Source organism: Myotis myotis, unplaced genomic scaffold, assembly GCF_014108235.1.
Source record: "Myotis myotis isolate mMyoMyo1 unplaced genomic scaffold, mMyoMyo1.p scaffold_m19_p_18, whole genome shotgun sequence".
NCBI lineage: Eukaryota > Metazoa > Chordata > Mammalia > Chiroptera > Vespertilionidae > Myotis > Myotis myotis.
This window is the reverse complement of record NW_023416322.1, coordinates 29,264,556-29,292,497: the sequence shown is the minus strand read 5'-3', so window position 1 is coordinate 29,292,497 and position 27,942 is coordinate 29,264,556. Positions and strand designations below refer to the sequence as shown.

Here is a 27,942-nt window from a genome sequence, read left to right as displayed (position 1 = left end):
GTAGCCTGACGCTTAGACTTTGGGGGGGGAGGGGAGGTCTCTGCAGAGGAAAGGGCTGCACCACATCCCGCTTTCCCTCTCCTGCTACCTCCTCCCTCCAAGCTGAGTACTGGGGACAAGAGGGGAGATGAGGTCTGCCCGCTGTTGGGGGGGGTGTGTGTGCCTTTGGACCTGCTCAGTGGGACTAGGGGGCAGGGATAACTCTGGAACCATTCATATATATTGATCATTCGGTTTATGGAGCTAAGAACAGACCCTCTGATATGGGTCCCTTTAACTCCACGCTCTCCAGAGCCAGCCATCCTGGTCATGCACCACTCCATGAAGCCCCACCCCGCCATCACTGCCACACTCCTGGACTTCATGTGCCGTGTAAGTGCCGTTGCCTCTTTTCTCCTCTCGCCGGGCCGAGCCGCTAAGTGTGTGTCCCCCCTCCAACCTTCTAGGTCAGTGAGTAGGTCCTCCCAGTGCCCCTTGCCTGGGGGAGCAGAAGTGGTGGTAGGTCCCATCCCCCGAGTTAATGAATTCCTGCCGTCTTCAGTTGGGTCTTCCCACGTTTCCATGAGGTTTCCCATCCTCAGGGATGATGACTTAACATAGACTCTAGTCCCCTTGAGGAGCAGCCGGTCCAGTAAGGTTCCCACTTTGGGAGCCTGGAGCGGTCAGGAGCACCCAGCCCTTTCCGCAGCCATACTCTGGTGGCCCAGTCAGAACCAGCCCTGTGCTCTGCAACTGGAGCAATACAGAGATTAGCAGGGTCCTGCGCAAGGATGACAGGGAAATTCCTGAAACAGTCCTTTTTTTTTTTTTATTAATTTAAAAAATAATGTATTTCTAAAAATTGATTTGAGAGAGAAACGAAACATCTGTGAGAGGGAATCATTGATCGGCTGCCTCCTGCACGCCCCCCACTGGGGATTGAGCCAGCAACCCGGGCATGTGCCCTGACTGGGAATCGAACTTTGACCTCCTGGTTCATGGATCAATGCTCCACCACTGAGCCACACCAGCTGGGCTCCATATATATATATATTTTATTTTATTTTAAAGCAGCCTTTTAGATCCCGTGCTCATGCTCTCCCTTCTTCCCTTCCAGATCATTCCCAACTTCTACCCACCACTGGAGGGCCACGTGCGGCAGGGTGTCTTCTCCTCCCTCAACCACATTGTGGAGAAGCGGGTCTTGGCGTAAGGACTTTCTGTCTGGGGAGAGGGAGGTTGTTTTCCCATTTCACCAGGTCAGGCACATGCAGATATTGCCATACGACTGTGGACCCTTTACCTTGAGAGGTACAGGGAGCACTGGCTCCATCTCAGAAGGCTCGGCCTGTGTTCTCTTGACTCTCAGAGAAATGTCTCTCCTGCCGTCACAAGACAAAGGGCTTCAGATGCATCCCCTGTCCCCTAGGGACCCTCCCAGGACCTGACCGTAGCCCAGTTATACTGGTCGGGCTTAGACCTACCCCTGTGCCTCCGTGTCAAGTTAGGAGGGAGGAGCCCTGATGTTGATCTTCATTCATGGTCCCTGTTAGGCACTTGGCTCCCCTGTTTGACAACCCTAAATTGGACAAGGAGCTGCGAGCCATGCTGAGGGAGAAGTTTCCTGAGTTCTGCAGTTCACCCAGCCCCCCTGTGGAAGGTACGGACCCTCCCATGTCGTCATCTGCTCCGGAAGAGGGATGGGGACATTCAGGGCGCTCAGGCGAGAGCCCCTGTTTAGGGGTCACACCTGTGCAGCGCTCTACCTCCGTCATTGTCCATTCATTTTCCCTTCCCTACCTCTCTTCTGATTCCTTTTCATGTCTTCTAGGTTCTCCCTCTCCGTCTAATTTAAAAAAATCTTTTCACTGATCTTTAGAGAGAGAGGGAGAGAAACGTCGATTTGTTGTTCCACTTATATATGCATTCATTGGTTGATTCTTGTGTGTGTCCTGACTGGGGCTTGAACCCACAACCTTGGCGTATTGGGACAGTTCTCTAACCAGCGGAGCTGCCAGGCCAGGGTCTTTCCATCTAATTTATCTCACTTGCGCTAATGTCTCTTGTTCTCTTAATACGTTGTTTGCGGGTAGTGTTTATTGCACGCTAACAGGTGGCGCGGGCCATTTTTGCTAATTTTTTGTGCAAATGGCAACGTTCAGTAAAATTACGATAACTTTAGTTTACGTATTTATATGTTACCCGCATTCTACCGCTAGTCTATAAAAAACGTATTAATACATGTCCCGCGTTCTACTACCAGTCAACGTAAAACGTCTAAGTAAAACATATAAATACGTTTTCCGCATACAATGTGTTAACTATTTTTCCTCTTATTAACCTGTCTTCAGCAGGTAGAGATGTTCATGGAATGTGTTTACCTTGCTTTAACTTTGTCCACCTTTTTCCTTTTCAGGCCAGGGCCCTGGCCTTGGTGAAAGGTTGTCATGTTGGGTCTCAAGTCTTGCTCCCAATTTTAGACACACAAACACTTTTTATTTAGGAGGAGGAGTTAAGCCAAGCAAAACTTCCCAAGTTGGCTTTAAATTAAAGAGTGCTTAAGACTGTCCTTGGTCTTATCTACTCGCTGATCCTGAGCTGAGCACAGAGGAGTCGTGGCCTGTGCTGTTTTATTCCTGGCAGATCCCCGTGCAAGTCCTGGAGGGTTGGGAGAATAGGACCTTTATCCTTCAGGGTTCATATTCCACTTAGGTCGTGAAATCCTCATTCTCTCACTTGCCCTTCAGTCTCCTCTTTTCTAAGCGAGGTACGTGTTAGAGGACACAGGAGGCCATCGAATGCCTTGTCTTTCTTTCCCAAGTCAAAATTGAGGAGCCAGTTTCCATGGAGATGGACAACCACATGTCAGACAAGGATGAGAGTTGCTATGACAATGCAGAAGCAGCCTTCAGTGATGACGAGGAGGATCTGAACAGCAAAGGTGAGGCCAGCAGCTCGGGCAGCTCAGGGTGTGCCAGCTCCATTGGTAGGAGAAGCCTGTGCGCGGTTTCTCTGTCACCTTTGCCTGTTAACGGGCACTGGCTGAGACTCCGGGTGCAGAGCCCTGCACTTGGCCCTGAAGCAGGAGGGGAAAGGAGAAGTGGTCCCCGGCCTTGTTTGCTCCTCAGGGCTTGGGTGTGCACACATTCAGGGAAATGCTCAGGCCACTCGCACCGTGCTGAGTGCGCGAGAGGGGGACAGAGTTTTGGGGGGGGGGGGCTGTCTCCGTTGCTGGTGTCTGGGCAAAGTGACTTCCTTCCCAAATCACTCCCTTCAGGAAAGAAGAGAGAGTTTCGCTTCCACCCCATCAAGGAGACAGTTGTGGAGGAGCCAGTGGACATCACCCCTTACCTTGACCAGTTGGATGAGTCCCTAAGGGACAAGGTGCTCCAGCTACAGAAAGGCAGGTAGGTGCCCCCGCTGCTCTCAGCCCCCGGACGTCCAGCCCGGGCTCTCCGCCTGGTGCTTAGTGGGTGGCAGGATCGGGGGGGTGGGGGGGACGTGGTAGGTGTATGGAGAAGTAGTTGAAGCTGCATGAGGGATGCCTTCTGCAGTTTATGTTGCGTGTAGGGACTGGGTGTGGCAGCCTCATTTCCCGGCATCCCGGTTCTCACTCCGTCTGTTCTGAGGCTTTGAATTTCGAAGCAGGATTGTGGGGATTTCACTTCAGAATGGGCCTCTGCACAGAGAGCAGCAAATTCTACCCCGATCCTCCCACACAAGCACAGGGTCACACAGAGCTCCTTTGTCTTGTCTTGTCTCTGTGCGGGCGAGCGTGCGTGCTGGGGGGTGTGTCCTGCCTCCGCTATCGCTTACGTCCCTGAGCTTTCCTCTCCTCTGCACTGCAGCGATACGGAGGCCCAGTGTGAGGTCATGCAGGAAATTGTGGACCAGGTCCTGGAGGTAAGAAACCCATCGCCTGAGGGAGGAAGCAGCCCAGCCTCTCCAGCTTCAGGCGCCCTCCTCCTTCCTCCCCGACCCCTCCCCCCCCCCCCCCCCCCCGGGAGCTGACTCCCTCCTGCCCTGCCCAGTGGGGTCCCCTTTTCTCGGGGGAGAAGCTGGTTAATCCTGGAGGTGGAAGCTGATGAGTCTGGGTAGTGGGGGCAGTAGGCTCGGGTCTGACGGTGATTTCCCCTCCCCTGTCTCACCACCAGGAAGACTTTGACTCAGAGCAGCTGTCTGTCCTTGCATCCTGCCTACAGGAGCTCTTCAAGGCCCACTTCCGAGGGGAGGTGCTGCCCGAGGAGGTTACGGAGGAGTAAGGCTCATCTTTCTGACTTTTAGGAGCCAGAAGTGTGCTCCAAGAGGCACCTTGCTGAGGGCTTGAGAAAAACCATCTGTTCTGATTCACATGTACTGACTCATTGAAACTAGGATTCCTGCTGCCATGCCCGGCTGCTGTACCCAGCAGCCCCTTCCTTGCTACTTGAGGTGGGACCGGACCTTGCCTGGATCCTCCCTGAAGGGCGGGAATCTCACTTTCAGTGACGATGACAACCCAGATGTGGTCCCATGTGAGGAACCTGTTTTCTCTGTGACCAGGCCTCTGGAGCAGCGGGACACTGACTTTTAGTTAGGAAAGGAGGAGGCTGGCCTCTTGCCGCAAGCTGGTCCTCCACAAAATCTGCCTGCAGCCCACCCTCTCCTCTTACACGGACTCTCACACATCACCTTCCTCTCGTAGGTCCCTGGAGGAATCTGTGGGGAAGCCCCTCTACCTAATATTTAGGTAAGCATCCAGCGGTAGGAGACACTGCCCTGCCCTCCACCCTCCCTAGAGCGCACGTATGCTTATGTCCCGGGGTAAGGGGACCCCTTTCCAGGAAGGAAGGGTCTGCAGTGGGGCAAGCAGACATGCCTCCCCAGGAGCCCGGGTGAAGCTCCGCTCCTCCCTCCCGTCTCCCTCCAGGAACCTGTGCCAGATGCAGGAAGACAACAGCAGCTTCTCTCTGCTTCTGGACCTTCTCTCCGAGCTGTACCAGAGGCAGCCCAAGATCGGCTACCACCTGCTCTACTACCTGAGGGCCAGGTGGGCGTGGGCCCCACATTTAAGCAGGGGCCAGGGAGCACCCTGGAGCGCCTCTCTCCTACCACGCGCGGATTCCCACCCTGTCTGTCATCGCCAGGGCCTTCCATGAGCGCTCTCTCTCTTTTTTTTTTAAATAACAGCTTTAAAGTGTACAATTCAGTAGTTGTTAGTAGAGTCACAAAGTTGTACAAATATTACTGCTGTCCAATCAGAACATGTTTATCAGCCTGAGAAGAAACCCGCACCCTTTGGCAGTCACTTCCCTTCCTCCCTTTACCCAGCCCTGTCACCACTGGTTTGTTTTCCGTCTGTAGCTTTATTTATTCTGGATATTTCATATACCAGCAAATGGAATCACACAATGTGTGACTTCCGTGCCTGGCTTTTGTCACTTAGCGTGCTGTTCTCGAGGTCTGTCCCCATTGCAGCGTACATCAGCACTTCCTTCCTTTTCCGTGAGTGAATAATGCTCCACGTTTTGTAATATCCATTTGCTCAGTGATGGACATTGCAGTTGTTTCTACTTTTTCTTTGTGAACATTCATGTGCAGATTTGTGGGTGAGCATATGGTTTTGGTTTTCCTGGGTATACACCTAGGAATGGGTCAGATGGTAACTCTATTTTTAAGTTTGTGAGGAAGTGCCAAACTGTTTTTCCAAAGTGACTGCAACCATTTTACATTCCCCCAGTGATGTGTGAGAGTCTAAATTTTCTACATGTTCCCCCAACACTTCTTACTGTTTGGCTTTTTGATTATGGCCATTGTAATGGGTGTGAAGTGGTATCTCACTGTGGTTTTTTTGTTTACTTGCTTGTTTGTTTTTTATTGATTTTTTTTTAGAGAGAGAGGAAGGGAGAAGAATAGAGAGATAGAAGGCATCGAAGAGAGAGAAACATTATTGATTGGCTGTCTCCTGCACGCCCTCTTGTGGGGACCGAGCCCGCAACCTGGCCATGTGCCCTGACCAGGAATTTAAGGGCAATTTCTTGGTTCCTGGGTCAACACTTAACCGCTGAGCTACACCAGCTGTCCAAATTCATTCCTCTTTTTTAATTGGGCTATTTGTCCTCTTACTGTTGATTTTTAAGAGTTCTTTATATATCCTGGATGCAAGTTCCTTATCAAATGTATGGTTTGCATATATTTTCTCCCATTCTGTGGGTTATCTTTTCACTTTCTTTATGGCATCCTTTGAAACACAAAAGTTTTACATTTCGATGAGTCCAGTTTACTTTTTTTGGTCACTTGTGCTTTTGATGTCATGACGATATAAGCTTCTGTATTTTCTAAGAAGTATACATTTAGTTTTTACAGTTAGGCCTGTAATCCATTCTGAGTTAAGGTCTGTGTATGTTGTGAGGTAGGAGTCATTGTCCTCATTGCTCAGAGCCCAGAGAGCAGGCAGGAAGGTTTCTTAGCCTGACCCGGGCCCTCTCCCCCCTGTTCTTGCCTGTCCCCGTTTAAGTAGCTGATTCGCTGTGGTCTGAACCCTGGTAGAGACTGGGAAAGGCGGGGAGAAGGAGCAGCAGCCCCTGGTTCCCATCAGTCATCCAACCCTTGGGGAGGCAGGGTAGAGCCGTGAACTAGATCAGCCCCAGGCACCTGGGTAGCAGAGGGGTTTCAGTGGCAGCCACCTCGGGGGATGCCTGAGGTTGGGCGCTGGGGCCAGGCTGCTGGCTTAGGCTCCACTGGTCCTGCAGCAAAGCCGCCGCAGGGAAGATGAACCTGTACGAGTCATTTGCCCAGGCCACCCAGCTGGGTGACCTGCACACCTGCTTAATGATGGACATGAAGGCCTGCCAGGAGGACGATGTGCGACTGCTGTGCCACCTCACACCCTCCATCTACACAGAGGTCAGTGCCTCCACCCGTGTCCATGGGGTGGGGTAGCAGCATCCCCTGTCTCATTGCACACAACCCTGACGCTCCTTACCCACCCCACTGGCCTTGGTGAGCCATTTCTCCCCCACCACAGCTGTCCCCTCCATCCCCATCTTTATTAAAGATTTAAAAAGGTCTCAAAGCTCCCAAGTTTCTATGTGAGTTGGGATCTGGGCCTGTGTACTTGGCTTCATGGCTTTGGCCCCACCTTCTGCACCCAGGACGGGCCCCCCTCTAGATCCACGTTCACAGATCTCAGCCCTCTTGCCAGCAGATGGCTCACCCTCGGAGCCTCTGGTGGAGGCTCAGCTTTCATTTCCCGGCCCACGCGCAGTCTTCCCTGGAACTGGACACAGGAGGTGTCAGCTCTTCCTCCTTTGGTGAAAGTTCGCAGGAACTGGGAAGTCGGGGCACAGGGTGTGGGCATGACAGGAGGAACTGTGATCTCGGCCAAAACCGGAGGGGGGGCGGGTGCAGATGCGCAGCAGATGGGAGTTTCCTTCTCCGCTCCCTAACTGGTGAACTGGTTTCTCCAGAAGGGGTCCTACCCACCCCCGACACCCTGAACACTCCCTGAACACCCACACACTCTCTACACCTTCTCTTCTTTGGCTCAGGATCAGAATAGATTGGATTTCTTTGCTGCCAGAGATGCAAATGCATATTTTGTCACCACACAGAATGAACCGTCGTGTCCAATCCGTTCTGCTCTAGCTTTGTCCCTGCATAGTTCCCATTCCTTCCCTCGTGCGCACGCACACACTGCCACACACAGAGCACAACCCGGCTCTCGGGGGTTAGGTTCCCAGCTTCATAGCTGTTGGGTCTTTGTTTAGGGTTTTCTATTAGGACCCTGTGTCCGGCTCACCCAGCACCCCCCACCATGTGCCAAGGCAGGGGAATGGGGTGTGCCCTGGACTCCTGCCCTAGGGCCCCTCTTTCTATCTCTCCAGTTTCCAGATGAGACCTTGCGGAGTGGGGAGCTACTGAACATGATCGTGGCCGTCATTGACTCTGCACAGGTGAGCAAGTTGTATCCCAAGAGTGTGGGAGGCAGGACTGGAAATTGGGGCTCTGCCTCCCCACCGGCCCGCAGACAGCGTCCGGCTGCTCCTGGCTGCCCTGTGTGCACCCCAGGGGTTCCCCTTCTCCATATTCTTTGGGCACTTCTGCTCCACAGGGAAAGCAAAGGGATTGGTTTTTGCTCTCAACCAGCCTTCCACGTACTTGACTCGGGATGGAATGGTCACACCGTTTCTGTTTGACCTTTGCACCAGGCATACGTCCCCAAGAGGCTTTCGCTTTGCTTATGTCCATTCGCAGGCTGAACTGGGACCCCATTTCTGTTCCTCCTCTCCATCCATAAAGGAGGGAGTTTAATACTCCAGATCCTTCCTCTTTGCTTTCCCCCCACCTGTAATCCAGAGCTGGGTCTCCCATGGCCCTTCCCTCCTCGGTGCCAGCTGGGATGGGCCGAGGCCCTGACTATGGCAGGTAGAGAAGTTGCCATTCTCTTGCCTCCGTGTGAGAGATGGCTTCACTTAACTATTCTTGCCCCAAGTGGGTCTGTGGTTACCACTCAGGCCTATTGCTTCTTTCCCAGGCCCCTTTGTCCTTCAGAGACCCCAGCATCCATTGTATGCCATTTCCTCTCTAAACCTTTAAAAACGAGGCTTTCACTTCCTCTGATTTCCCCGCATTGAGCCCTCTTGGTTCTCCTGCCATGCTGGCTTCCCGGGCTCTTTAAAACCAGTGGGTTATGGCTTCTCCTCCTCCTCAGCTCCAGGAGCTGGTCTGCCATGTGATGATGGGGAACCTGGTCATGTTTCGAAAAGACTCAGTCCTCAACATACTCAGTAAGTGAGCAGATCTGTTAGGAACCTGGAAGAGAGGGGGTGGCAGCCTGTTTATAGGAACGGGAGGGCTGGTTGTGGGGCTGAGAATGGGACAGAACAGCATCCACCCTGCTCTGTGGTCTGGGGTCATGTCTCTGGATCTGCTCCTTGCTCTGTGAGACGGAAAGATGCCCTCTGGCTTCAGGGCTGACGGGGCTACAGAAGCTATCTGAATGAAGGCTTTTTGTGGAAAGGGAAAGTATCTGTAGGCTTAGGATTGGGGTGCTGGTTGTTAGGGGAAGAGAGAGAGAGAAGGAAGAAATGTCTCTTCACTGTCTCGCAGTCCAGAGCCTAGAGTGGGAAACCTTTGAACAGTACTGTGCCTGGCAGCTCTTCCTGGCCCACAACATCCCCCTGGAAACCATCATCCCCATCTTGCAGCACCTCAAGTACAAGGGTGAGTAGGGATGTGGCAGGGAGCATGGTGATGGGACTCTCCCGGTCGGGCTGGGGCAAGGCTGAGGCCTCTAGACTCCAGATGAGCCCAGGCCCCTGCTCCCCTCCCACCGAAGCTCTTGCAGAAGGTCAGCCACTTCTGCTCTTAGCGGAGCCCTGCACGCCCCCCTGAGCCAGGCGCCCACTGGGCTCGGGCTGTGCAGGGTCCGGTAGGACTCTTCCTGCTCCCGAAGACTGTTTTTGCTCCTCCCAGCGCTGTTGGTTGGAGGAGGGGAGAGGTCCCGGATGTCTTCCTGGAATTGTGCCTTCCTCCTAATGGCCTCTACCCTTCCTCCACAGAGCACCCAGAGGCCCTGTCCTGCCTTCTGCTTCAGCTCCGGAGAGAGAAGTGAGTCCCACCTGGAGCTGAAGAGCCCCATCCAGCACGAGAGATGCTCCTGAATGGAGGGCTTTGGTCCTGCCCCTTGGCCATGTTTGTTCCTGTTGTTGACATGGGCTTCTTCTGTCCTTTCCCCAAAGTGATTGACAAATCAGCAGCTCCGGGGACCTGGGCTTCCTCTGGACTTTCCCCCCTGCCCACCAGGAGCTGCCCTGGGGGTGGGGACCGGACATCCCTGTTTCCTGCTGCCACAGCAGTTCTAATCCCGGGAGCTGCTGCTCCCCTCCCCCAGGCCCTTGAGGCCACCCCTCGGCTAATCCAAGAGGAGGAAGGGTCAGAGCAGAGGGGTCACACACCACCTGCTTCCTTGACCTGCTGGTTCCCTGCTGGGGGGTGAGGCGGAGAGGCCCCGCCCCCATCACAGACACTTTTTGTTGGTTGGTTTGTTAATCCTCACCTGAGGATATTTTTTCCATTGATTTTTTTGAGAGAGTAGAAGGGGGGAGGAGGAGGAGGAGAGAGAGAAACATTGATGTGAAACAGACACATCCATTGGTTGCCTCCCACACGTGCCCCAGCTGGGGCAGGGGATGGAATCGTAGGCCCTTCAGTGCGCAGGCTGACACTCTAACCACTGAGCACACAAGCACGCCAGCCAGGGCCATCACAGGCACTTTTTTAAAAAATATATATTTTGTTGATTTTTTACAGAAGGGAAGGGAGAGGGATAGAGAGTTAGAAACATCGATGAGAGAGAAACATCCATCAGCTGCCTCCTGCATCCCCCACTGGGGATGTGCCCGCAACCAAGGTACATGCCCCTGGCCGGAATCGAACCTGGGACTCATCAGTCCACAGGCCGCCGCTCTAGCCACTGAGCCAAACTGGTCAGGGCCATCACAGGCACTTTTGCAACAGCTCCGTATACATGGCACAACAGCTGTTGTCTTTTCCTTCATACCTTCTTGTCTTGTCTTTCCCTTTTCTCCTCTCTTGCCTGAGAGACTAGAAGTGGTACAAAGCGTCCTAAAGGAAGCGGGAAGGCAGGAGGACTGTGTGGGGACTGTGCCCTCCCAGCCCTCACCCCCGCCTTCCCTGGGCTGGGTACTAGTGTGGCTCACAGCCTCAGGATGGGGGGGCGGGGGAGACGGGGCAGTGCTCACACATCACATGTTGTCCTTTGCCTCCCTGGTCATTTCCTGAATGTTTTGGGGAAAGGGGGGGACTTGGGGGCTTCCTTCCCCGCAGGTCCACACGCACCTTCTGCCACCACAGAAACTACAGAATCTCACTTCTTGTCTCCTGGCTTCTGCAGAGGATGAAACCACATTCCTTGGCCTAAAGAGAAGAGGGAGAGGGATGTGAGAGTAGGAAGCTACAGGACTCGGGTGGGGCAGGGTGAGGAAGGCTGAGGTTTGGGAAATAAGTACATGGGAGCGATCTGGAGGTTCCTGCGGCCAGCCGTGTGAGCCGGGTGCCCACAGCCCCTCTCGCCCCCAGGCCCAGCGAGGAGATGGTAAAGATGGTGTTGAGCCGGCCCTGCCACCCCGATGACCAGTTCACCACCAGCATCCTGCGACACTGGTGCATGAAGCACGATGAACTGCTGGCCGAGCACATCAAGTCCCTGCTCATCAAGAACAACAGCCTCCCACGCAAGAGGCAGAGGTGGGAGTGGGCCCTTCAGGACACACCAGGCCGAGCTGCTGCTGTCCACCCTCCATCCCGGGGCGGCCCATGCTGTCCCTGCCTGGCTTGTGGGTGACACCTAGTGGTCCAGTGGTCCGAAGCTACACCGCACACAGGACCATGTGGCCCCTTCCCCTCTTCCTAGTGCCCTGTGGCTGGTCCCTATTCCAGCTCACCTCCCTGATCCCATCCCAGCCCTCTGTCCCCTCCCTGTATGGGATGTGTCTGTCGTCAGGAGGGACCCTGGTGGGGGAGAGTGCCTTGCACTCCTGGAGCCCTCACTTGGAGCTCAGGTCTGGTTCTCATGGCTTCCTTGCAGCCTGAGGAGCTCCAGCAGCAAGCTGGCCCAGCTGACTCTGGAGCAGATCCTGGAGCACTTGGACAACCTGCGTCTCAACCTGACCAACACCAAGCAGAACTGTATGCGCCAGTCCCCCTGAGTCCAGCCTGCCTGGTGCTACCCTGGCTCAGACCGCCCCTGGGCCGGGTGGGAGCGGGGCAGGAGAAAGTCACCCCTGGGCACCGCTGGTTAAGCTCCCAGACCTCTGACTGTTCTTCCTCCCTGCTGCCCCTGCCCTCTCCCTCTAGTTTTTAGCCAGACCCCCATTCTCCAGGCGCTGCAGCATGTCCAGGCGAGCTGTGATGAGGCGCACAAGATGAAGTGAGGCTCTTTGGGAAGTAGTGGGGAAGGCCAAGGGCGGGGGGGGGGGGGGGGGGCGCCGCTGGGGACACAGACTTAATGACCAGGAAGACCAGGGGCTTGAAGAGAAATGGAGACCCGGGCCGGGGGCAGAGAAGATGGGAAGGAGGCCAGAGGCCCCGCTCTGAGAGCTCTTCTGTCCCTCAGGTTCAGCGACCTCTTCTCCCTGGCAGAGGAATACGAGGACTCTTCCACCAAACCCCCCAAGAGCCGGCGAAAAGCAGCTCTCTCCAGCCCCCGGAGTCGAAAGAATGCCACTCAGCCCCCCAATGCGGAGGAAGAGTCTGGCTCCAGCAGCGCCTCGGTGAGAGCCCTCGCCCGCAGGAGGGGCGTGGGGGCAGGTGCAGCCGGGCAGCAGCTGTCGGGCTGACGCTCCCCTTCCCTCTCCTCCAGGAGGAAGAAGACACAAAACCGAAGCCCACCAAGCGGAAGCGGAAGGGGTCCTCTGCCGTGGGGTCTGACAGTGACTGAGTCCTGCCGCCTGCCCACCCCTAGTGGGACGGCCCTCCTCCTCGGTGAAGCGGAGGTTCAACGGGGGGAGACGAGGGGAGCACCCTCTCCCCATCCCCAGACTCGGCCGGTGGGAAGCCTGATCCGCTGCCATGCAGCCTCAGCCCCTCCCCTCCCTGGGGCCTCCAGCCCGTCGCTGCTGCTCCACCGGCGCTGGGGTACCCCTGAAGCCGGAGGCTTCGGAACCTGGGCTGCGGGGAGGTCCTCAGGCCCCTGCCCCTCCCCCAGCCCAAAGAGCTGTTTAAATCAAGAGGAGAAATGGCAGGGGGGCAGCTGGCCAGACGAGGATGAGAGGAAAGACTCAAGGGTGCGCGTGTCCTTTCTGACGATCCCCTTTAGGTCTTAATTTGCCCTGAACAGGCAGCTTCTAGTCGCTCTCCGTACACTGGTATGAAACGGGCATTTAACCTGTGACAATGTCGGGCTGCCTGTTTGTTTCCCTGGGGCAGATGCCACAGGCGCTCAGGAAGGAACCTGAGAGGGAGGCACAGCCCCACCTGGTGTGCCCTGGAGGCACCTCACGCTGGGCCAGAGCCCTAAGGAGCCTCAGAGACATGCTCCCCAGAACTGTCAAAGGTCCCATTTCCTTGGTTGTCTTCTTTGGGTTTTTTTGTGGGGTTTTCTTTGGCAGAGATAATCGTGTTTTAAAAGCTGTTTTTAAATGACAATAAAACAAGCCAGAACCTCTTTTGTGCTGGAGTTGCCGCCCCCATTTACCCTGTGCATGTACAAGTGGTCTGTTTAATTGGCACCCCTCCTGTGACTTCATAATTTCCCCCTGTTCCCTTCCTGTCCTTCCCCCCCTTTTTAAAAATATTTTTTAAAATATATTTTACTGATTTTTTACAGAGAGGAAGAGCAATAGAGAGTTAGAAACATCGATGAGCGAGAAACATCAGCCGACTCCTGCACCCACCCCCCCACCCACCCCCACTGGGGATGTGCCCGCAGCCAAGGTACATGCCCTTGACCAGAATCAAACCTAGGACCCTTCAGTCCGCAGGCCGACGCTCTATCCACTGAGCCAAACCGGTCAGGGCTTAAAAATATTTTTAAAATTGATTTCAGAGAGGAAGGGAGAGGGAGATAGAAACATCAATGATGAGAATCATTGGTTGGCTGCCTCCTGCATGCCCCCTCCTGGGGATGGAGCCGGAAACCAGGCATGTGCCCTGACCAGGCATTGAACCGTGACCTCCTGGATCATATACATAGGCAGACGCTCAACCACTGAGCCACACCGGTCAGGCTGTCCTCCCCTCTTCTTGTCTGAAGCAGAGAGGACTTGGCTTTGTCCCCCATCATTCTGGCTGCCACTGGCAGTGAAGGGCAGGCAGTAAGCCGAGATCTGTCCTTAACCATCTCAAGTAGAGACTCCCAGAAGCTGGTATTTGTCATATTCCATTTAGTAAGGCCGAATGCCAACTACGGGCACGCTCCCAACTCAGATCCTGGCACGTGGAGGGTTCGGTTACCAGGGAGGGGGCTCCCCTCCCTCCACACTGTGTACCGGCAGGAAGAGCCCCTTGGCTGTGCTGTCCCCTCCTGTCAGGGAGGTTGGTGCGAGCTGGAGAGGCGTGAGGTTCAGGCTGACTGCACAGTGGCTAAGCCCGCAAGCTTGTCTCAGGTTCTCCACCTTCAGAGCTGCTACTCCTTCCTACTCCTTCCTTTGCAAGTCTGAGCCGCCAGAGGCCTCTTTTCCTTCCTCTCTCCTTCCCCAGTTTTCTCTGCCCCAATTAAAACCAGGATGGAGAGCATTCACTGGCTGGCCCCAATTATTGTACCCTTGCCCAAAGGGAGGGGCCTCCGCCACGGCCCCTCCGGAAATCTGGCGGGCTGGGCCTCCACCTTTCCCCTACTTAACTTCCAGCTCCCACCCATCCCCTGGGGTTGCTGCTGCTGCTGGCAGCTGGAGGGAGGGCATGGGTCTGGCTACCTTGCCGGGACTTGCAGCACCAAACAGGCAAGGGGCCGAGTCCTTCGGTCTTTTGGGAGAGAACAGAGGCACCCTTCCGTCACGGGTGCAAATGAGAGAAGAGGGAGAGGTGGACTTTGATCCAAGCGTCCTGGTGCTCAGGCCTGGACGCCAAAGTCCAGCCAGATGCCTAAACCGCCCTTGAGAGGGGACCTAAAATGAGACGACCCTGGGATTGAGGGAAGGCGTGAGCACCGCCCAGGACCTGGGGAGGTGCAGGCGAGTCGCCTGGAAGGAGCGAGTCCAGGGCGGAGCGTAGGGGTGGGGAGGCCGGGAGTGCGGGGGCCGGCCCCCACCTCCGCCCCAGCTCGCCTCCTGGGGGAAGGGGCGTGTGCCAGCGCACGCGCGCTCCGGGGAAGGAGCGGTCTCAGTGCCAGAAAGTGAGGCCCCAGTTTCTCGGAAGCAAGTACCAGACAGCAGCAGCCAGAAGCGAGAGGCTGGTGCCAGACGGCGCCGAGTCGAGGAAGAGGGCGCGATGGCTGCTCTGCTGCTGCTGCCCCTGCTGCTGCTGCTGCCGCTGCTGCTGCACTTCTGGCCACAGTGGCGCTGGTGGGCGGCAGACTTGGCCTTCGCGGTTCGCGCCCTACGATGCAAACGCGCGCTCGGAGCACGCGCCCTGGCCGCGGCCGCCGGCGACCCGCAGAGCCCCGAGGGAGGCTGCAGCCTGGCCTGGCGCCTCGCACAGCTGGCTCGCCAGCGCCCGGCGCACACCTTCCTCATCCACGGCGCGCGGCGCTTCAGCTACGCGGAGGCCGAGCGCCAGAGCAACCGGGCGGCGCGCGCCTTCTTGCGCGCGCGGGGCTGGGAAGAGGGCCCCCGCGGCGGCGATTCGGGGGGCGCCCGGGAAGGCGAGGGGGCAGCCGGAAGCCAGGAGGCGCGGGCTGCGAGGGAAGGGGATGGCGCGGCACCACTGGCACCTGGGGCCACCGTGGCGCTGCTCCTCCCTGCCGGCCCGGAGTTCTTGTGGCTCTGGTTCGGGCTGGCCAAGGCCGGCCTGCGCACGGCCTTCGTGCCCACCGCCCTGCGCCGGGGCCCCCTGCTGCACTGCCTCCGCAGCTGCGGCGCGAGCGCGCTGGTCCTGGCGCCAGGTGAGGCTGAGCGCCCGCGGGGCGGGGCCCGCAGGGAAGGGGCGGGGCGGGGTCCGACGGGACGGGCTCGGAAGGTACCCGAGAACGTTTCTGGGCTTCCCAAAGGGTGGGGAGGAGTCTGTGGATTTGCGAAGGGATGGACGTCCATACTCTACTCTCACCCAAGAGCGGGGCGGGGGGGCGGGGGGGCGGGGGGGGGGAGTGGCCACGCCCATAAGCTAGGGGTGGGAAAGGCTTCTGGGTGGCGGTGGGCGGAGCGCGGAGCTGTGCTTTCCTGCCGCATCCAGAGTTCCTGGAGTCCCTGGAGCCTGACCTGCCGGCCCTGAGAGCCATGGGGCTCCGCCTGTGGGCTGCAGGCCCTGAAGCTCATTCCGCTGGCATTCGCGATCTGCTGGCTGAGGTCTCCGCTGAAGTGGACGCACCGGTGCCCGGATACTTATCTGCCCCCCAGAGCATAATGGACACGTGCCTGTACATCTTCACCTCTGGTACTACCGGTGAGGGCTGGTCACCATGCTTACCTCCCAGAAACTCAGGCAGAGGAAGACAAGGGTCTGGGACAGGACCTGGGACCTCCCAGCTCCCAGGCCACCCCTCCCAACCCCCCGGAGGAGATGGTGATCCCAGCGGCCCTGTCCTCTCTCACCAACCCTCTCATTCCGGTCCTTTCTCTGCCTTCCCGATCTTCCCACATTTCCAAGTCAGCCTGGCCTCCCTTCTCAGCTTCGGTTTTGCCTCTGTGCCTCCTTCTGTGGGAAACCCAACAGGGGCGACGAGGGAGGCAGGGCTTGGCGCTGAGCCCTTCCCCTGGTCTCCCCCCAGGCCTCCCCAAGGCTGCTCGGATCAGTCACCTGAAGGTCCTGCAGTGCCAGGGTTTCTACCAGCTGTGCGGTGCCCACCAGGAGGATGTGATCTACCTGGCCCTCCCACTCTACCACATGTCCGGCTCCCTGCTGGGCATCGTGGGCTGCTTGGGCATTGGTCAGTCTCCCCTCGCCAACCCCCATGTCGCCCTCTAGCACACATTTAGGAAGCACCTGCTGGGGTGCCCACCTGGGTTGCCCCGAGTCCTTCAGGTGGAGAAGGGAGCAAGAAGGCAGGCAGGGCCTACTCCAGGAGCTCCCGGTACAGTGGGGAAATGTCACCTCACAGACCTGCAGGCTGAGCACTGTGGGAGGCCATGTGTTCACAGAACTCCGCATTCCAGGGACAAGGGGTTGGAAGGGCTGGGAGTGTCAGTCCGGGAGGAGGCACATGGAGAGGAGGGGTGGGACTTGGGGCAGGGTACCCGATGGGGCGAGGAAAGGGCATACCCTCTGAGGCACAGGTGGGAAAGGAAGAGGGCCAGCTTGGCCAGCCCACAAGTGAGAATGCTACTGGGGCGCTGCAAGCTAGTGTCTGGGAAGAAGGGGGCAGGGCTCCCCCGACAGCCCTTAATCTACCTCTTTCCTCGCTCTCCTTTCTCCCCTTCTGGCAGGGGCCACAGTGGTACTGAAGTCCAAGTTCTCAGCTGGTCAGTTCTGGGAGGACTGCCAGAAGCACAGGGTGACGGTGTTCCAGTACATCGGGGAATTATGCCGATATCTCGTCAACCAGCCCCCGGTGCGTGGGCTCAGATGCTGGGGGGGCGGGGGGGGGGACGGGGGGAGCTGCCAAGGCAGGGAGATGGGCAGTTGCCAGGAGACACCGGGACAGGTGTCTGGGAGTTGGAGGCAGAGGAGGAAGCCTGGAACGACAGGACATTTGATGCTTAGGGAGTCTGAGCATCTCGGTGGAAGGATTTCTGGGGGATGACAAACAGGACTTCACTTTGGGAGCTGGCATCTTGGTGTGAAAGCTCCTGCCCCTCCTTGCACGTTCTCAGAACCAGGCAGAACGTGGACACCAGGTCCGGCTGGCGGTGGGCAGTGGGCTGCGCCCGGACACCTGGGAGCGTTTCGTGCGGCGCTTCGGGCCCCTGCAGGTGCTGGAGACGTACGGACTGACGGAGGGCAACGTGGCCACGTTCAACTACACCGGCCGGCGGGGCGCCGTGGGCCGAGCCTCCTGGCTTTACAAGGTGAGGGGAGGAAGGAGCTCGAGCCCTGGGACAGCCGGCGGGTGGCTGGGAGGGCCTTCATGCAACTGAAATGACCCAGTGCCTGGGGCTCCCTTCCCCAGCATGTCTTCCCCTTCTCTTTGATTCGCTATGATGTCACCACAGGGGAGCCATTTCGGGACACGCGGGGGCACTGTGTGGCCACATCTGCAGGTCTGTGTTGGGGGTGGGGGGGGTGGGGGAGGTGGGGGGGGATGAAGCTGGCTAGGGGTGATTGGCCTTGAAGAGTGGGGTGGGAGGCCGCAGTCACCCCTGACCCCAGCTGCTCTGCCAGGTGAGCCAGGGCTGCTGGTGGCCCCGGTGAGCCAGCAGTCTCCGTTCCTGGGCTACGCCGGGAAGCCAGAGCTGGCCCAGGGGAAACTGCTCAAGGACGTCTTCCGGCCGGGGGACCTTTTCTTCAACACCGGGGACCTGTTGGTCTGCGATGACCAAGGCTTTCTCCGCTTCCATGATCGTACTGGGGACACCTTCAGGTATCTGTCCATACCTTCTGTCTCCGTCCAGGCTTCGCATCTCTGTGGCCCGGGCCCCCTAAACCTCAGCTCCGTAATCCGCCAGCCCAGCCCGGCTCCTCATCTCACCTCTCCTCCCAGACCTCTGGCCCCTGCCCTCATCTCCGACACTCTCCCCGCCGCTCTGGGGCCCTGACTCCTACCTCCCGGTTTTGAATCTGCTCTCTGGCAGGTGGAAGGGGGAGAATGTGGCCACGACCGAGGTGGCGGAGGCCTTGGAGGCCCTGGATTTCCTCCAGGAGGTGAACGTCTATGGAGTCACCGTGCCAGGTGCCCAAGCGTGGGAGCTGGGGGGGCACCTGGCCCACCTCCCGGAGTCGGTGTAACTTGGGCACCGGGAGCCTGAGGCTGAGCCTTGCCCCCACCTCCCCAGGGCACGAAGGCAGGGCTGGAATGGCGGCCCTGGTTCTGCGTCCCCCCCACCCACTGGACCTCGGGCAGCTCTACGCCTATGTTTCTGAGCACTTGCCACCTTACGCCTGGCCCCGGTTCCTACGGCTCCAGGTAACCATCCACTCCTGCTGCGGCCTCTCGCCCCACATATGCACCCCATCTCTGTGCAGCAGTCGGTGGCTCCCAAACCCCACCAAGGGACACCCCATAACACACTGAAGAGGAAGAGCAGCTCCTCCCAGACATGCTCCTCACCCCTTCATATCTAGACTTGGCTCCTTCTCTTCCCTGTCACCTCCTCCCCTGAACCCTGACCTCATGACCCCCTTTTCCCAGACCTGCCCCCTAATAAAATTCAGGCAACTCACCTGAGCCACCTGGGCAGCGTACCCCTCTCTTCAACTCCCTTGATGCCCCCTTCCCAGGAGTCTCTGGCCACCACAGAGACCTTCAAGCAGCAAAAGGTTCGGATGGCCAAGGAGGGCTTTGACCCGAGCGCCCTGCCCGACCCGCTCTACGTCCTGGACCAAGCGGGGGGCGCCTACCTGCCCCTCACACCCGCCCGGTACCAAGCCCTCCTGGCGGGCGACCTGCGGATCTGAGTGCCCTCCCTGCCCGGCTGAGAGGGGCCTGTGGGGCGGGGCATCGCAGGGGCTGCAGGGATCTTTTCTACCCAGATTTGTACTCTTTATTTTGTAATAAACGTGCCCAGAGCCAGCCTGGCTGTCTTTCTCGTGTCCAGTCCGTCTTCCCTGTCGGCTGTGGCGCTGCTTCTCCCTCCGGTGTTCGCTCCTGGCACAGAGCCCGAGCCCTCCTGCCCTGACTTCCTGTGGCCTCTGGATTTTCCCTCTCTGGGGACCCCAGAGGATCCTTGTTCTGGGACAACCCTGGTGACGGATGTCTGTGATCCTGGTGTCTGGTCCCAGTCTCACTCTGAGTTCAGGGCCCCCCCTCCCCCCCTCTGTTTTCTCCCGAGAGCTGCAGGCCCTCAGGGTTGCCTCGGGACAGAGGTGGCGGGGCCTGGGGCAGAGCCTCCACCAGGCAAAACAGGTTTGATTTGGGGGAAAGGATACTCCAGGCGCCCATCTCCCCTCACAGCCAGTCAGCGAGGAGGGGAGAGAGGGTCACGCAGCCTCCCCAGCGCAGAGGTTCCCAGTTTCACCTAATCCTGGCCACACGTTCCCTTGAGGAGCAGGCTGGGAAGGGGCCCCGCAGGCTCTGGAGTTTGACTGAAGACCCTCCGTGGAGCAGGGCTCAGAGGGCACGCGTGCCTGTGGCAGCAGGAGGAATGGAGGAATCAGAGGGAAGAAGGCCTCCCCACGCCCTGAAGGAGGTGTCGGAACATTAATCATTTAAAAGCCTTAAATGATGAAACTCCTGCTTCTCCTAGAACTAAAGTCTCCTCCGTTTTAAGCTGTGGGTCCCTGACATTTTCTGCTACTTTCCCCTGAGTTGTCCGTCCCCTTCCAGCCCCTCTCCCCAACAGAGAGCCCGGCGGAAGGGCCCTACCACCAAGCTGGGGCCCCCTGGCTAACCCTCCCTTTCCAAAGCACGCTGCTCCACCCTCCACCAACAAACCCGATCCAGTGTCACCAACCGACTGGTGGAGGCTCACGCTGGGGTGTAAGTGACATCTTCCCACACTGACCAATGAAAGTAATTTCGCTGCTTCTGCTCACCTCTCTACTCTGCCGAGGGCCTGCCTTGCCGGCGGCGGGGGGGGGGGGGGGGGGGGGGGGGGGGGGGGGGGGCAGGGTCCAACTCAGTGTAGCTGCTTCACTTGGCTGGCAAGGGCACATGGTGCAGCTGCCCCCTTACAACCTAAACTCATGTTTCCCAGGACTCAGCCGGGCAGCCCTCTCCCTTGTGGCATCACACACCAGTTCTCCCCACAACCCCTGTCTCAGTCCATCTAAATCTGCACCATCCGATATGGCAGCTGCCAGCCGCACGCCTGCCAAGGACTCACAATGTGGCTAGTCCGAGCGAGGTGGGCCGTAAGTGTGCACTACTCACTGGGCTTCAGACTTACCACCAAAAAGAGAATTTAAAGATTTCTTTCATAATTCTTTTCTATTGCTTACATGTTGGAATACTATCTTGGATGTATTGAGTTAAATAACATGTTAAAATGAATTTCACTTGTTTATTTTACTTTATAAACATGGTTACTAGAAATTTTAGAAAGAATTATTTTAAAAAATAAATAGCTCAGCCGGTGTGGCTCAGTGGTTGAGCGTCGGCCTATAAACCGGGAGGTCAGGGTTTGACTTCCCGTCAGGCCACGTGCCTGGGTTGCGCGCTCAGTCCCCAGTGTGGGGCGGGCAGGAGGCAGCCGATCAGTGACTCTGTCATCACTGATGTTGCTATCCCTCTCTCCCTCTTCGTTCCTCTCTGAAATCAATAAAAATATTTTAAAATAATAAATAAAAAAAATAAAATTTAAAAACTAGGTTTTCCTGCTAAAACACACACTGAAGTGAAATAAAATGGAATGATGAGATAGTTTGCGAAGAGAGAGTAAACCAGAGGAGCCAGAAAGGGGGGCTGGGCTCAGAGAAGCATTCCTGTTTGTTTTGTTTTGTTTCAGCCCGCGGGCTGAGAATGGTTTTATATTTTCACCGGGTTAAGGAAATCAAAGGGATATGTCACGACATGTAAAAATGATACGGAATTCAGGTTTCCGTGTTTATACGTCGTCTTATTGGGACAGGCCTCGGTCCTTCCTCTATCTGTTCTCTGTGGCTGCTTCTGTGCTACAAACGCAGAGACGAGGTGACAGGGACCAGACGGCCTGCAGAGCGGGAGATGCTGAGCGTGGGCCCGTGGGGCAGCTGCCAGCCCGTCCAGGGCGTCGGCCCGGCGCCCCCCGGGGGGGGGACCAGCCCCTGGCGGCCCTGGTTGGGGACCGCGCCCGGGGGACCAGGCGGGACGTCCCCGGAGACCACCAAGCGGGAAGGGCATGAACCCGCGGGCAGCCCGCGCATCGCCCGGCTCCCACCCGCCCGCGGGCGCCCTGGCGGCCACGTCCCGGCGGGAGGAAGGCGGGGCGGCCCCGGGGCGCCGGGAGGAGTCACCTCCGGCGCCGGATCGGCCCTCCGCGGCTCCCGACCCAGAGAGGCGCCTGCGCACTTGGGCGCGGGGGGCGCGGGGCGGAGGTGTGGGGGGAGCCCCGCGCTCTCGCTAAAAGTAGAAGAAACGTGGAGGGGCGGGGCCAGAGTCCCCCGAGTTCTTCTCCGTGGGCCTCTAGGGGGCAACTGCAGGAGCAGCTATTTGAGATATAATTCACATCCCATAAAATAAAATTCACTTTAAACATGTAAACTAGGGTTTTAATGCACTCATAAATTTGCGCAACCACGGCCACTACCTAATTTATTTATTTATTTATTTTTTTTTTTTTTTATTTAAATCTTTATTGTTCAGATTATTACATTTGTTCCTCTTTTTTTTTCCCCCCATAACTCCCCTCCTCCCAGTTCCCGCCCCACCCTCCGCCCTCACTCCCCACCCACTGTCCTCATCCATAGGTGCACGATTTTTGTCCAGTCTCTTCCCGCATCTCCCACACCCCTTTCCCCCCCAGGAATAGTCAGTCCATTCCCTTTCTATGTCCCTGATTCTATTATAATCACCAGTTCATTCTGTTCATCAGATTATTTATTCACTTGATTCTTAGATTCACTTGTTGATAGATGCATATTTGTTGTTCATAAATTGTATCTTTACCTTTTTCTTCCTCTTCCTCTTCTTAAAGGATACCTTTCAGCATTTCATATAATCCTGGTTTGGTGGTGATGAACTCCTTTAGCTTTTCCTTATCTGTGAAGCTCTTTATCTGACCTTCAATTCTGAATGATAGCTTTGCTGGATAAAGTAATCTTGGTTGTAGGTTCTTGGTATTCATCACTTTGAATATTTCTTGCCACTCCCTTCTGGCCTGCAAAGTTTCTGTTGAGAAATCAGCTGACAGTCGTATGGGTATTCCCTTGTAGGCAACTGAGTTTCTTTCTCTTGCTGTTTTTAAGATTCTCTCTTTATCTTTTGCTCTTGGCATTTTAATTATGATGTGTCTTGGTGTGGTCCTCTTTGGATTCCTTTTGTTTGGGGTTCTCCGCGCTTCTTGGACCTGTAAGTCCATTTCTTTCACCAGGTGGGGGAAGTTTTCTGTCATTATTTCTTCAAATAGGTTTTCAATATCTTGCTCTCTCTCATCTTCTGGCACCCCTATAATTCTGATGTTGGTACGCTTGAAGCTGTCCCAGAGGCTCCTTACACTATCCTCGCATTTTTGGATTCTTTTTTCATTTTGCTTTTCCGGTTGGGTGTTTTTTGCTTCCTCGCATTTCAAATCATTGACTTGATTCTTGCGCTCCTCTGGTCTGCTGTCGGGAGTCTGTATAATATTCGTTATTTCAGCCCGTGTATGCTTAATTTCTAGTTGGTTCCCCAATATAAGATCGAGGGTCTCATTAGTTTTCTTGTAGATCTCATTAAGTTTATCGGCGGCTTCTAAACAGTTCTTGAGAGACCTTAAAAGTGTGGTTCTGAACTCTATATCTTCCATTGACAATTTTGTCCTGTTTCTTTGTCTCCGCATTTTGTTATGCTTCCTTGGTGCACCCCCTAGTGGTCTTTGTTCACAGTCTTATAGTTAAATCTTGATTGTTGTAGCTAATTCCAGGGAGGGTTTGACCTCCAGGCCAAGTGGCTATGAGAATCAGCTGTGTCAGCAGTGAGAGAACTTCTGTCCTCTAGGGAGGTGCTAATCTAGCCTTTGCCTGAGGCTATCCGGCAAATGCCTGTGTGCAGGGCTTGGGCGGGGCGGGTCGCACAGGATCAACAGGGTGGGCCGGAGAGAGCAGTTATGGCGGCTCTCAGTCCTGTCCCCAGGGGCTCTGCCTCTCAGAGTCCCAGCACCCGCTGCAAAGCTCAGAGAGAAAGCTGCACTCGCTCTGACCAAAGCCAGACAGTCCCGCTTCTCCCGTTTGAGTGTGGGTCCCTAAAGACTCGCCCGGATCTGGAGCTCAGAGTCTGCGACTCCCTCCCGGTTGAAAACGCCAACCGCGCCCTCCGCCGCCAGCCCGCTCCGCGCACTCCGCACCTCAGAATTTGACCTCAGCACTGTGCCTCCTCTGAGTGTCCGTATGCGTTTCTCTTTCCTCCTAGTTGTAGGACTTCCACTCAGCCAGCGTTCCTGTGGTTCTGGGTGATGTCCCTTCCGTTTTTTGGTTTCACTTTTGAAGTAGTTGTTCAAAGCAGCAAACTCCGGCGTTAACCTATGCCGCCATCTTGGTTCTCTCCCCCTAATTTATTTATTTTTTAAAAAATATATTTTATTGATTTTTTACAGAGAGGAAGGGAGAGAGATAGAGAGTCAGAAACATCGATGAGAGAGAAACATCGATCAGCTGCCTCCTGCACATCCCCCACTGGGGACGTGCCCGCAACCCAGGTACATGCCCTTGACCGGAATCGAACCTGGGACCCTTGAGTCTGCAGGCCGACGCTCTATCCACTGAGCCAATCCGGTTTCGGCACCACTACCTAATTTAGAACGTTTTAAAAATATATATTTGTATTGATTTCAGAGAGTAAGGGAGAGGGATAGAAACATCAATGGTGAGAATCATTGATCGGCTGCCTCCGGCACGCCCCCTACTGGGGATGAGCCCGCAACCGGGCATGTGCCCTTGACTGGAATGGAACCCAGGACCCAATCCAATTCAGGCTGCAGGCCGACGCTCTATCCACTGAGCAAACCAGCTAGGGCGGGAACACTTTTATCACCCCCGAAAGAAACCTCTAGCTCAGCCCGCGTGGCTTAGTGGTTGCGTGTCTACCTATGAACCAGGAGGTCACAGTTCGATTCCTGGTCAGGGAATGTGCTTGTGTTGCCTGCCCGATCCCCAGTGTGGGGGCTGCTGTAGGCAGTCAATCAGAGATTCTCTCTCATCATTGATGTTTCTATCTCTTTCTCCCTCTCTTTTCCTCTCTGAAATCAATAAAAAAATATATATAATTTTTTTAAAAAAAATAAAAAGAAACCCCTACCCTTTAGTAGTCACTCTCCAGTTCCCCTGCCCCCAAACTCCTGGCGACCACCGCTCTATATTGTGTCTCTATGGATTTATCTATGCTGGGTATTTCCTATGAACGGAATCATACAATATGTGAATTGCGTATAGTGACTTTCACTTAACCCGTTTTCGAGGTTAATCCCCATCGCGGCATGTATCAGTCCTTCATTCCTTGTTTTTCTTTTTGCTGCAAAAAGCGTTATTGTTTCATTTGGTCCAACGCATGGGAGAGGCTTCAGGGGGTGAACAGAATGGCGGGCCCGGGGAGAGGCTTCAGGTGGTGAACAGAATGGCGGGTCCGGGGAGAGGCTTCAGGGGGTGAACAGAATGGCGGGTGGGGGAGAGGCTTCAGGTGGTGAACAGAATGGCGGGTCCGGGGGAGGCTTGAGGGGGTGAACAGAATGGCGGGTGGGGGAGAGGCTTCTGGGGGTGAACAGAATGGCGGGTCCGGGGGAGGCTTCAGGGGGTGAACAGAATGGCGGGTCGGGGAGAGGCTTCAGGGGGTGAACAGAATGGCGGGTGGGGGAGAGGCTTCAGGGGGTGAACAGAATGGCGGGTCCGGGGGAGGCTTCAGGGGGTGAACAGAATGGCGGGTGGGGGAGAGGCTTCAGGGGGTGAACAGAATGGCGGGTGGGGGAGAGGCTTCAGGGGGTGAACAGAATGGCGGGTGGGGGAGAGGCTTCAGGGGGTGAACAGAATGGCGGGTGGGGGAGAGGCTTCAGGGGGTGAACAGAATGGCGGGTCCGGGAGAGGCTTCAGGTGGTGAACAGAATGGCGGGTGGGGGAGAGGCTTCAGGGGGTGAACAGAATGGCGGGTCCGGGAGAGGCTTCAGGAGGTGAACAGAATGGCGGGTGGGGGAGAGGCTTCAGGGGGTGAACAGAATGGCGGGTCCGGGAGAGGCTTCAGGTGGTGAACAGAATGGCGGGTCGGGGAGAGGCTTCAGGGGGTGAACAGAATGGCGGGTGGGGGAGAGGCTTCAGGGGGTGAACAGAATGGCGGGTCCGGGGGAGGCTTCAGGGGGTGAACAGAATGGCGGGTCCGGGGGAGGCTTCAGGGGGTGAACAGAATGGCGGGTGGGGGAGAGGCTTCAGGGGGTGAACAGAATGGCGGGTGGGGGAGAGGCTTCAGGGGGTGAACAGAATGGCGGGTCCGGGGAGAGGCTTCAGGGGGTGAACAGAATGGCGGGTCGGGGAGAGGCTTCAGGGGGTGAACAGAATGGCGGGTCGGGGAGAGGCTTCAGGGGGTGAACAGAATGGCGGGTCCGGGGAGAGGCTTCAGGGGGTGAACAGAATGGCGGGTCCGGGGAGAGGCTTCAGGGGGTGAACAGAATGGCGGGTGGGGGAGAGGCTTCAGGGGGTGAACAGAATGGCGGGTGGGGGAGAGGCTTCAGGGGGTGAACAGAATGGCGGGTCCGGGGGAGGCTTCAGGTGGTGAACAGAATGGCGGGTCCGGGGGGGAGGCTTCAGGGGGTGAACAGAATGGCGGGTCCGGGGGAGAGGCTTCAGGGGGTGAACAGAATGGCGGGTCCGGGGGAGGCGCAGGGAAGCCAGGCCCCGGGGGAGGCAGCGGCCCCTCACCGGCCTCCGGGCTCCAGAGGCGCCTGGCGGTGCCGGAGGGGCCTTTGGGAGACACTGGCCCGGCCCGGCCCGGGCCCAGGCGGCGGGAGGCAGGCGGGGCCCGGCTCCTTGATGGCGTCGCCTCCTCCCCGGCAGCGGTTCTGCGGAGCCGGAGCTGACGGTCTGCGGGGAGCGCGGGGCCTGCGGGCCCAGAAGGCCGGGCTCGCTCCTCTCCGAGGCCAGGGCGGCTCGCAGGGCGCCCCGAGCTGTGCCCACTCCTCTCGGGCGGCGTCAGCTCGTCCTGGAGGAGAAGGCGCCACCGCGCTGGCTTCACAGCTGAAGACGCTGGGCGCCCTCGCGCTTCTCCACCAACTCGAGGAGGACGCGGCCGCCGCCCCGGAGCCACCCCGTCCGGACAGAGGTGGGTGCGGGCGCAGGTGCAGGCCGGCCGGGCGGGCGGTCGAGGGCAGCCTCCAGCCGGTGGAACAATTCCCACGAATTTGGGGGCTCACGGTTGTTCGGCAATAGGGGTGAAGGTGTGTGGTTCAGGTGTGTGGTTCGGCAATAAGGAGCAGCGGGTGTGTAAGGAGCAGCAGGTGTGTTGTTTGGCAATAAGGAGCAACAGGTGTGTTGTTCGGCGGTAGGAGTGAGGGTGTGTTGTTTAGCGGTAGGAGTGAGGGTGTGTTGTTCGGCAATAGGAGTGAAGGTGTGTTGTTTAGCGGTAGGAGTGAAGGTGTGTTGTTCGGCGGTAGGAGTGAGGGTGTGTTGTTCGGCAATAGGAGTGAAGGTGTGCTGGCTGATGCCGAAGGTGGTGACTGGAAAAGACGGTGGTTGGAGGTTGGGAGAAGGGGTGTCTTTGGGTCTGTTCCGTCCAAACACTCTTGAAGCCAGAGACAGATCCCGCGCCGCGGGCACCGTCCGTGCTTCATTCCTTCTTAGGGCGAATAGTGTCCTATTGGGTGTCCCTGCCACACGCTATCAGTTGACGGATGTGGGCGGTTTGAATAACACTGCTGTCAACGCTGACGTGCAGGGTGCGGTGTGGACATATATTTTAGTTCTCTTGGGTGTACAGCTAGAAGTGGAATCCTTGGGTCTTATAGAAAGAAACTTGTTTACCTGTTCTCCACAGTGGCTGCGTAATTTACATCCCACCAGCAGCGCATGAGTCCCAGCCTTTCCGCCTCCTCACTGACGCTTGTTATTATTTGTCTTTTGACTCTCAGTCCTAGTGGCTGTGATGTTGTATCGCATTGTGGTTTTGAGTCGCATTTCCGTGATGGCTAGTGATGTTGAACGTCTTTTCATGTGCTTACTGGCCATTTGTATATTTTCTTTGGAGAAATGTCTATTCTAATTATTTCCTTGTTTTTTGTTTGTTGTTAATCCTCACCCAAGGATATATTTTTCCCTGTTGATTTTTGTTTGTTTTTTTAGAGCGAGTGGAAGGGAAGAAGGGAGAGAGTGAAACATCAATGTGAGAGAAACACGTTGATTGCTTGCCTCCCTCACACGCCCCAACCCAGCTGGGATCAAACCTGCAACCCAGGTACCTGCCCTTGACCGGGAATTGAACCCGAGACCCTTCACTGCATGGTCTGATGCTCTAACCACTGAGCACCCAGCCAGGGCTTGCCTTTTTTTTTTTTTTTTAAATTGGGCTATTTGCCTTTTTACTGTTGAGTTGTGAGAGGGTTGTTGTTGTTGTTTTTAATGTACTCTGGACTCAAGTTCCCGATCAGATGCATAGTTTGCAAATATTTTCTCATTCTGTGGGTT

At 56.5% G+C, this 27,942-nt stretch overlaps 2 protein-coding genes and 1 pseudogene across 4 annotated transcripts in view; all 3 read left to right on the top strand.

Moving 5' to 3' along the window:
- Positions 1-13,148, top strand: part of INTS3 (integrator complex subunit 3) — a 37,858-nt gene extending 24,710 nt beyond the window's left edge. Inside the window, exons 12-30 of one of the 2 annotated variants that reach the window (XM_036343139.1) lie at positions 293-372; positions 1,097-1,188; positions 1,533-1,639; positions 2,801-2,920; positions 3,257-3,386; positions 3,828-3,882; positions 4,134-4,237; positions 4,664-4,708; positions 4,889-5,008; positions 6,711-6,864; positions 7,845-7,913; positions 8,672-8,747; positions 9,070-9,183; positions 9,522-9,570; positions 11,062-11,229; positions 11,570-11,670; positions 11,839-11,911; positions 12,098-12,254; positions 12,344-13,148. In XM_036343139.1, the coding sequence (XP_036199032.1) occupies positions 293-372; positions 1,097-1,188; positions 1,533-1,639; positions 2,801-2,920; positions 3,257-3,386; positions 3,828-3,882; positions 4,134-4,237; positions 4,664-4,708; positions 4,889-5,008; positions 6,711-6,864; positions 7,845-7,913; positions 8,672-8,747; positions 9,070-9,183; positions 9,522-9,570; positions 11,062-11,229; positions 11,570-11,670; positions 11,839-11,911; positions 12,098-12,254; positions 12,344-12,421 (1,892 nt within the window). In that variant the 3' untranslated portion in view covers positions 12,422-13,148. The remainder of the gene's footprint in view (positions 1-292; positions 373-1,096; positions 1,189-1,532; positions 1,640-2,800; positions 2,921-3,256; positions 3,387-3,827; positions 3,883-4,133; positions 4,238-4,663; positions 4,709-4,888; positions 5,009-6,710; positions 6,865-7,844; positions 7,914-8,671; positions 8,748-9,069; positions 9,184-9,521; positions 9,571-11,061; positions 11,230-11,569; positions 11,671-11,838; positions 11,912-12,097; positions 12,255-12,343) is intronic. The other variant, XM_036343140.1, reaches the window with a different exon arrangement.
- LOC118673802 lies at positions 710-805 on the top strand (annotated as a pseudogene).
- A 1,602-nt stretch (positions 13,149-14,750) lies between the features above and the next one.
- Positions 14,751-19,254, top strand: SLC27A3 (solute carrier family 27 member 3). Of its 2 annotated transcripts, XM_036343142.1 has the most exons (10): positions 14,751-15,523; positions 15,811-16,020; positions 16,346-16,504; positions 17,001-17,125; positions 17,388-17,582; positions 17,684-17,774; positions 17,896-18,094; positions 18,306-18,403; positions 18,507-18,637; positions 18,952-19,254. In XM_036343142.1, the coding sequence occupies exons 1-10, from the start codon at positions 14,911-14,913 to the stop codon at positions 19,126-19,128; spliced, it is 1,998 nt and encodes a 665-aa protein (XP_036199035.1). In that variant the 5' UTR covers positions 14,751-14,910; the 3' UTR covers positions 19,129-19,254. The 2 variants fall into 2 exon arrangements, with proteins under 2 accessions (XP_036199035.1, XP_036199034.1); XM_036343141.1 differs by lacking the exon at positions 18,306-18,403 and having other exon boundaries at positions 14,775-15,523; positions 18,952-19,092.
- Positions 19,255-27,942: the final 8,688 nt, after the last annotated feature.

Excerpts from the sequence above, each read along its gene's own strand:
- SLC27A3 (XM_036343142.1), top strand. The coding sequence starts at position 14,911 with ATGGCTGCTCTGCTGCTGCTGCCCCTGCTGCTGCTGCTGCCGCTGCTG. Across the intron at positions 16,505-17,000 it reads CGTGGGCTGCTTGGGCATTG|GGGCCACAGTGGTACTGAAG; the intron begins GTCAGTCTCCCC and ends CCCTTCTGGCAG. Across the intron at positions 18,638-18,951 it reads CCCGGTTCCTACGGCTCCAG|GAGTCTCTGGCCACCACAGA; the intron begins GTAACCATCCAC and ends CCCCCTTCCCAG.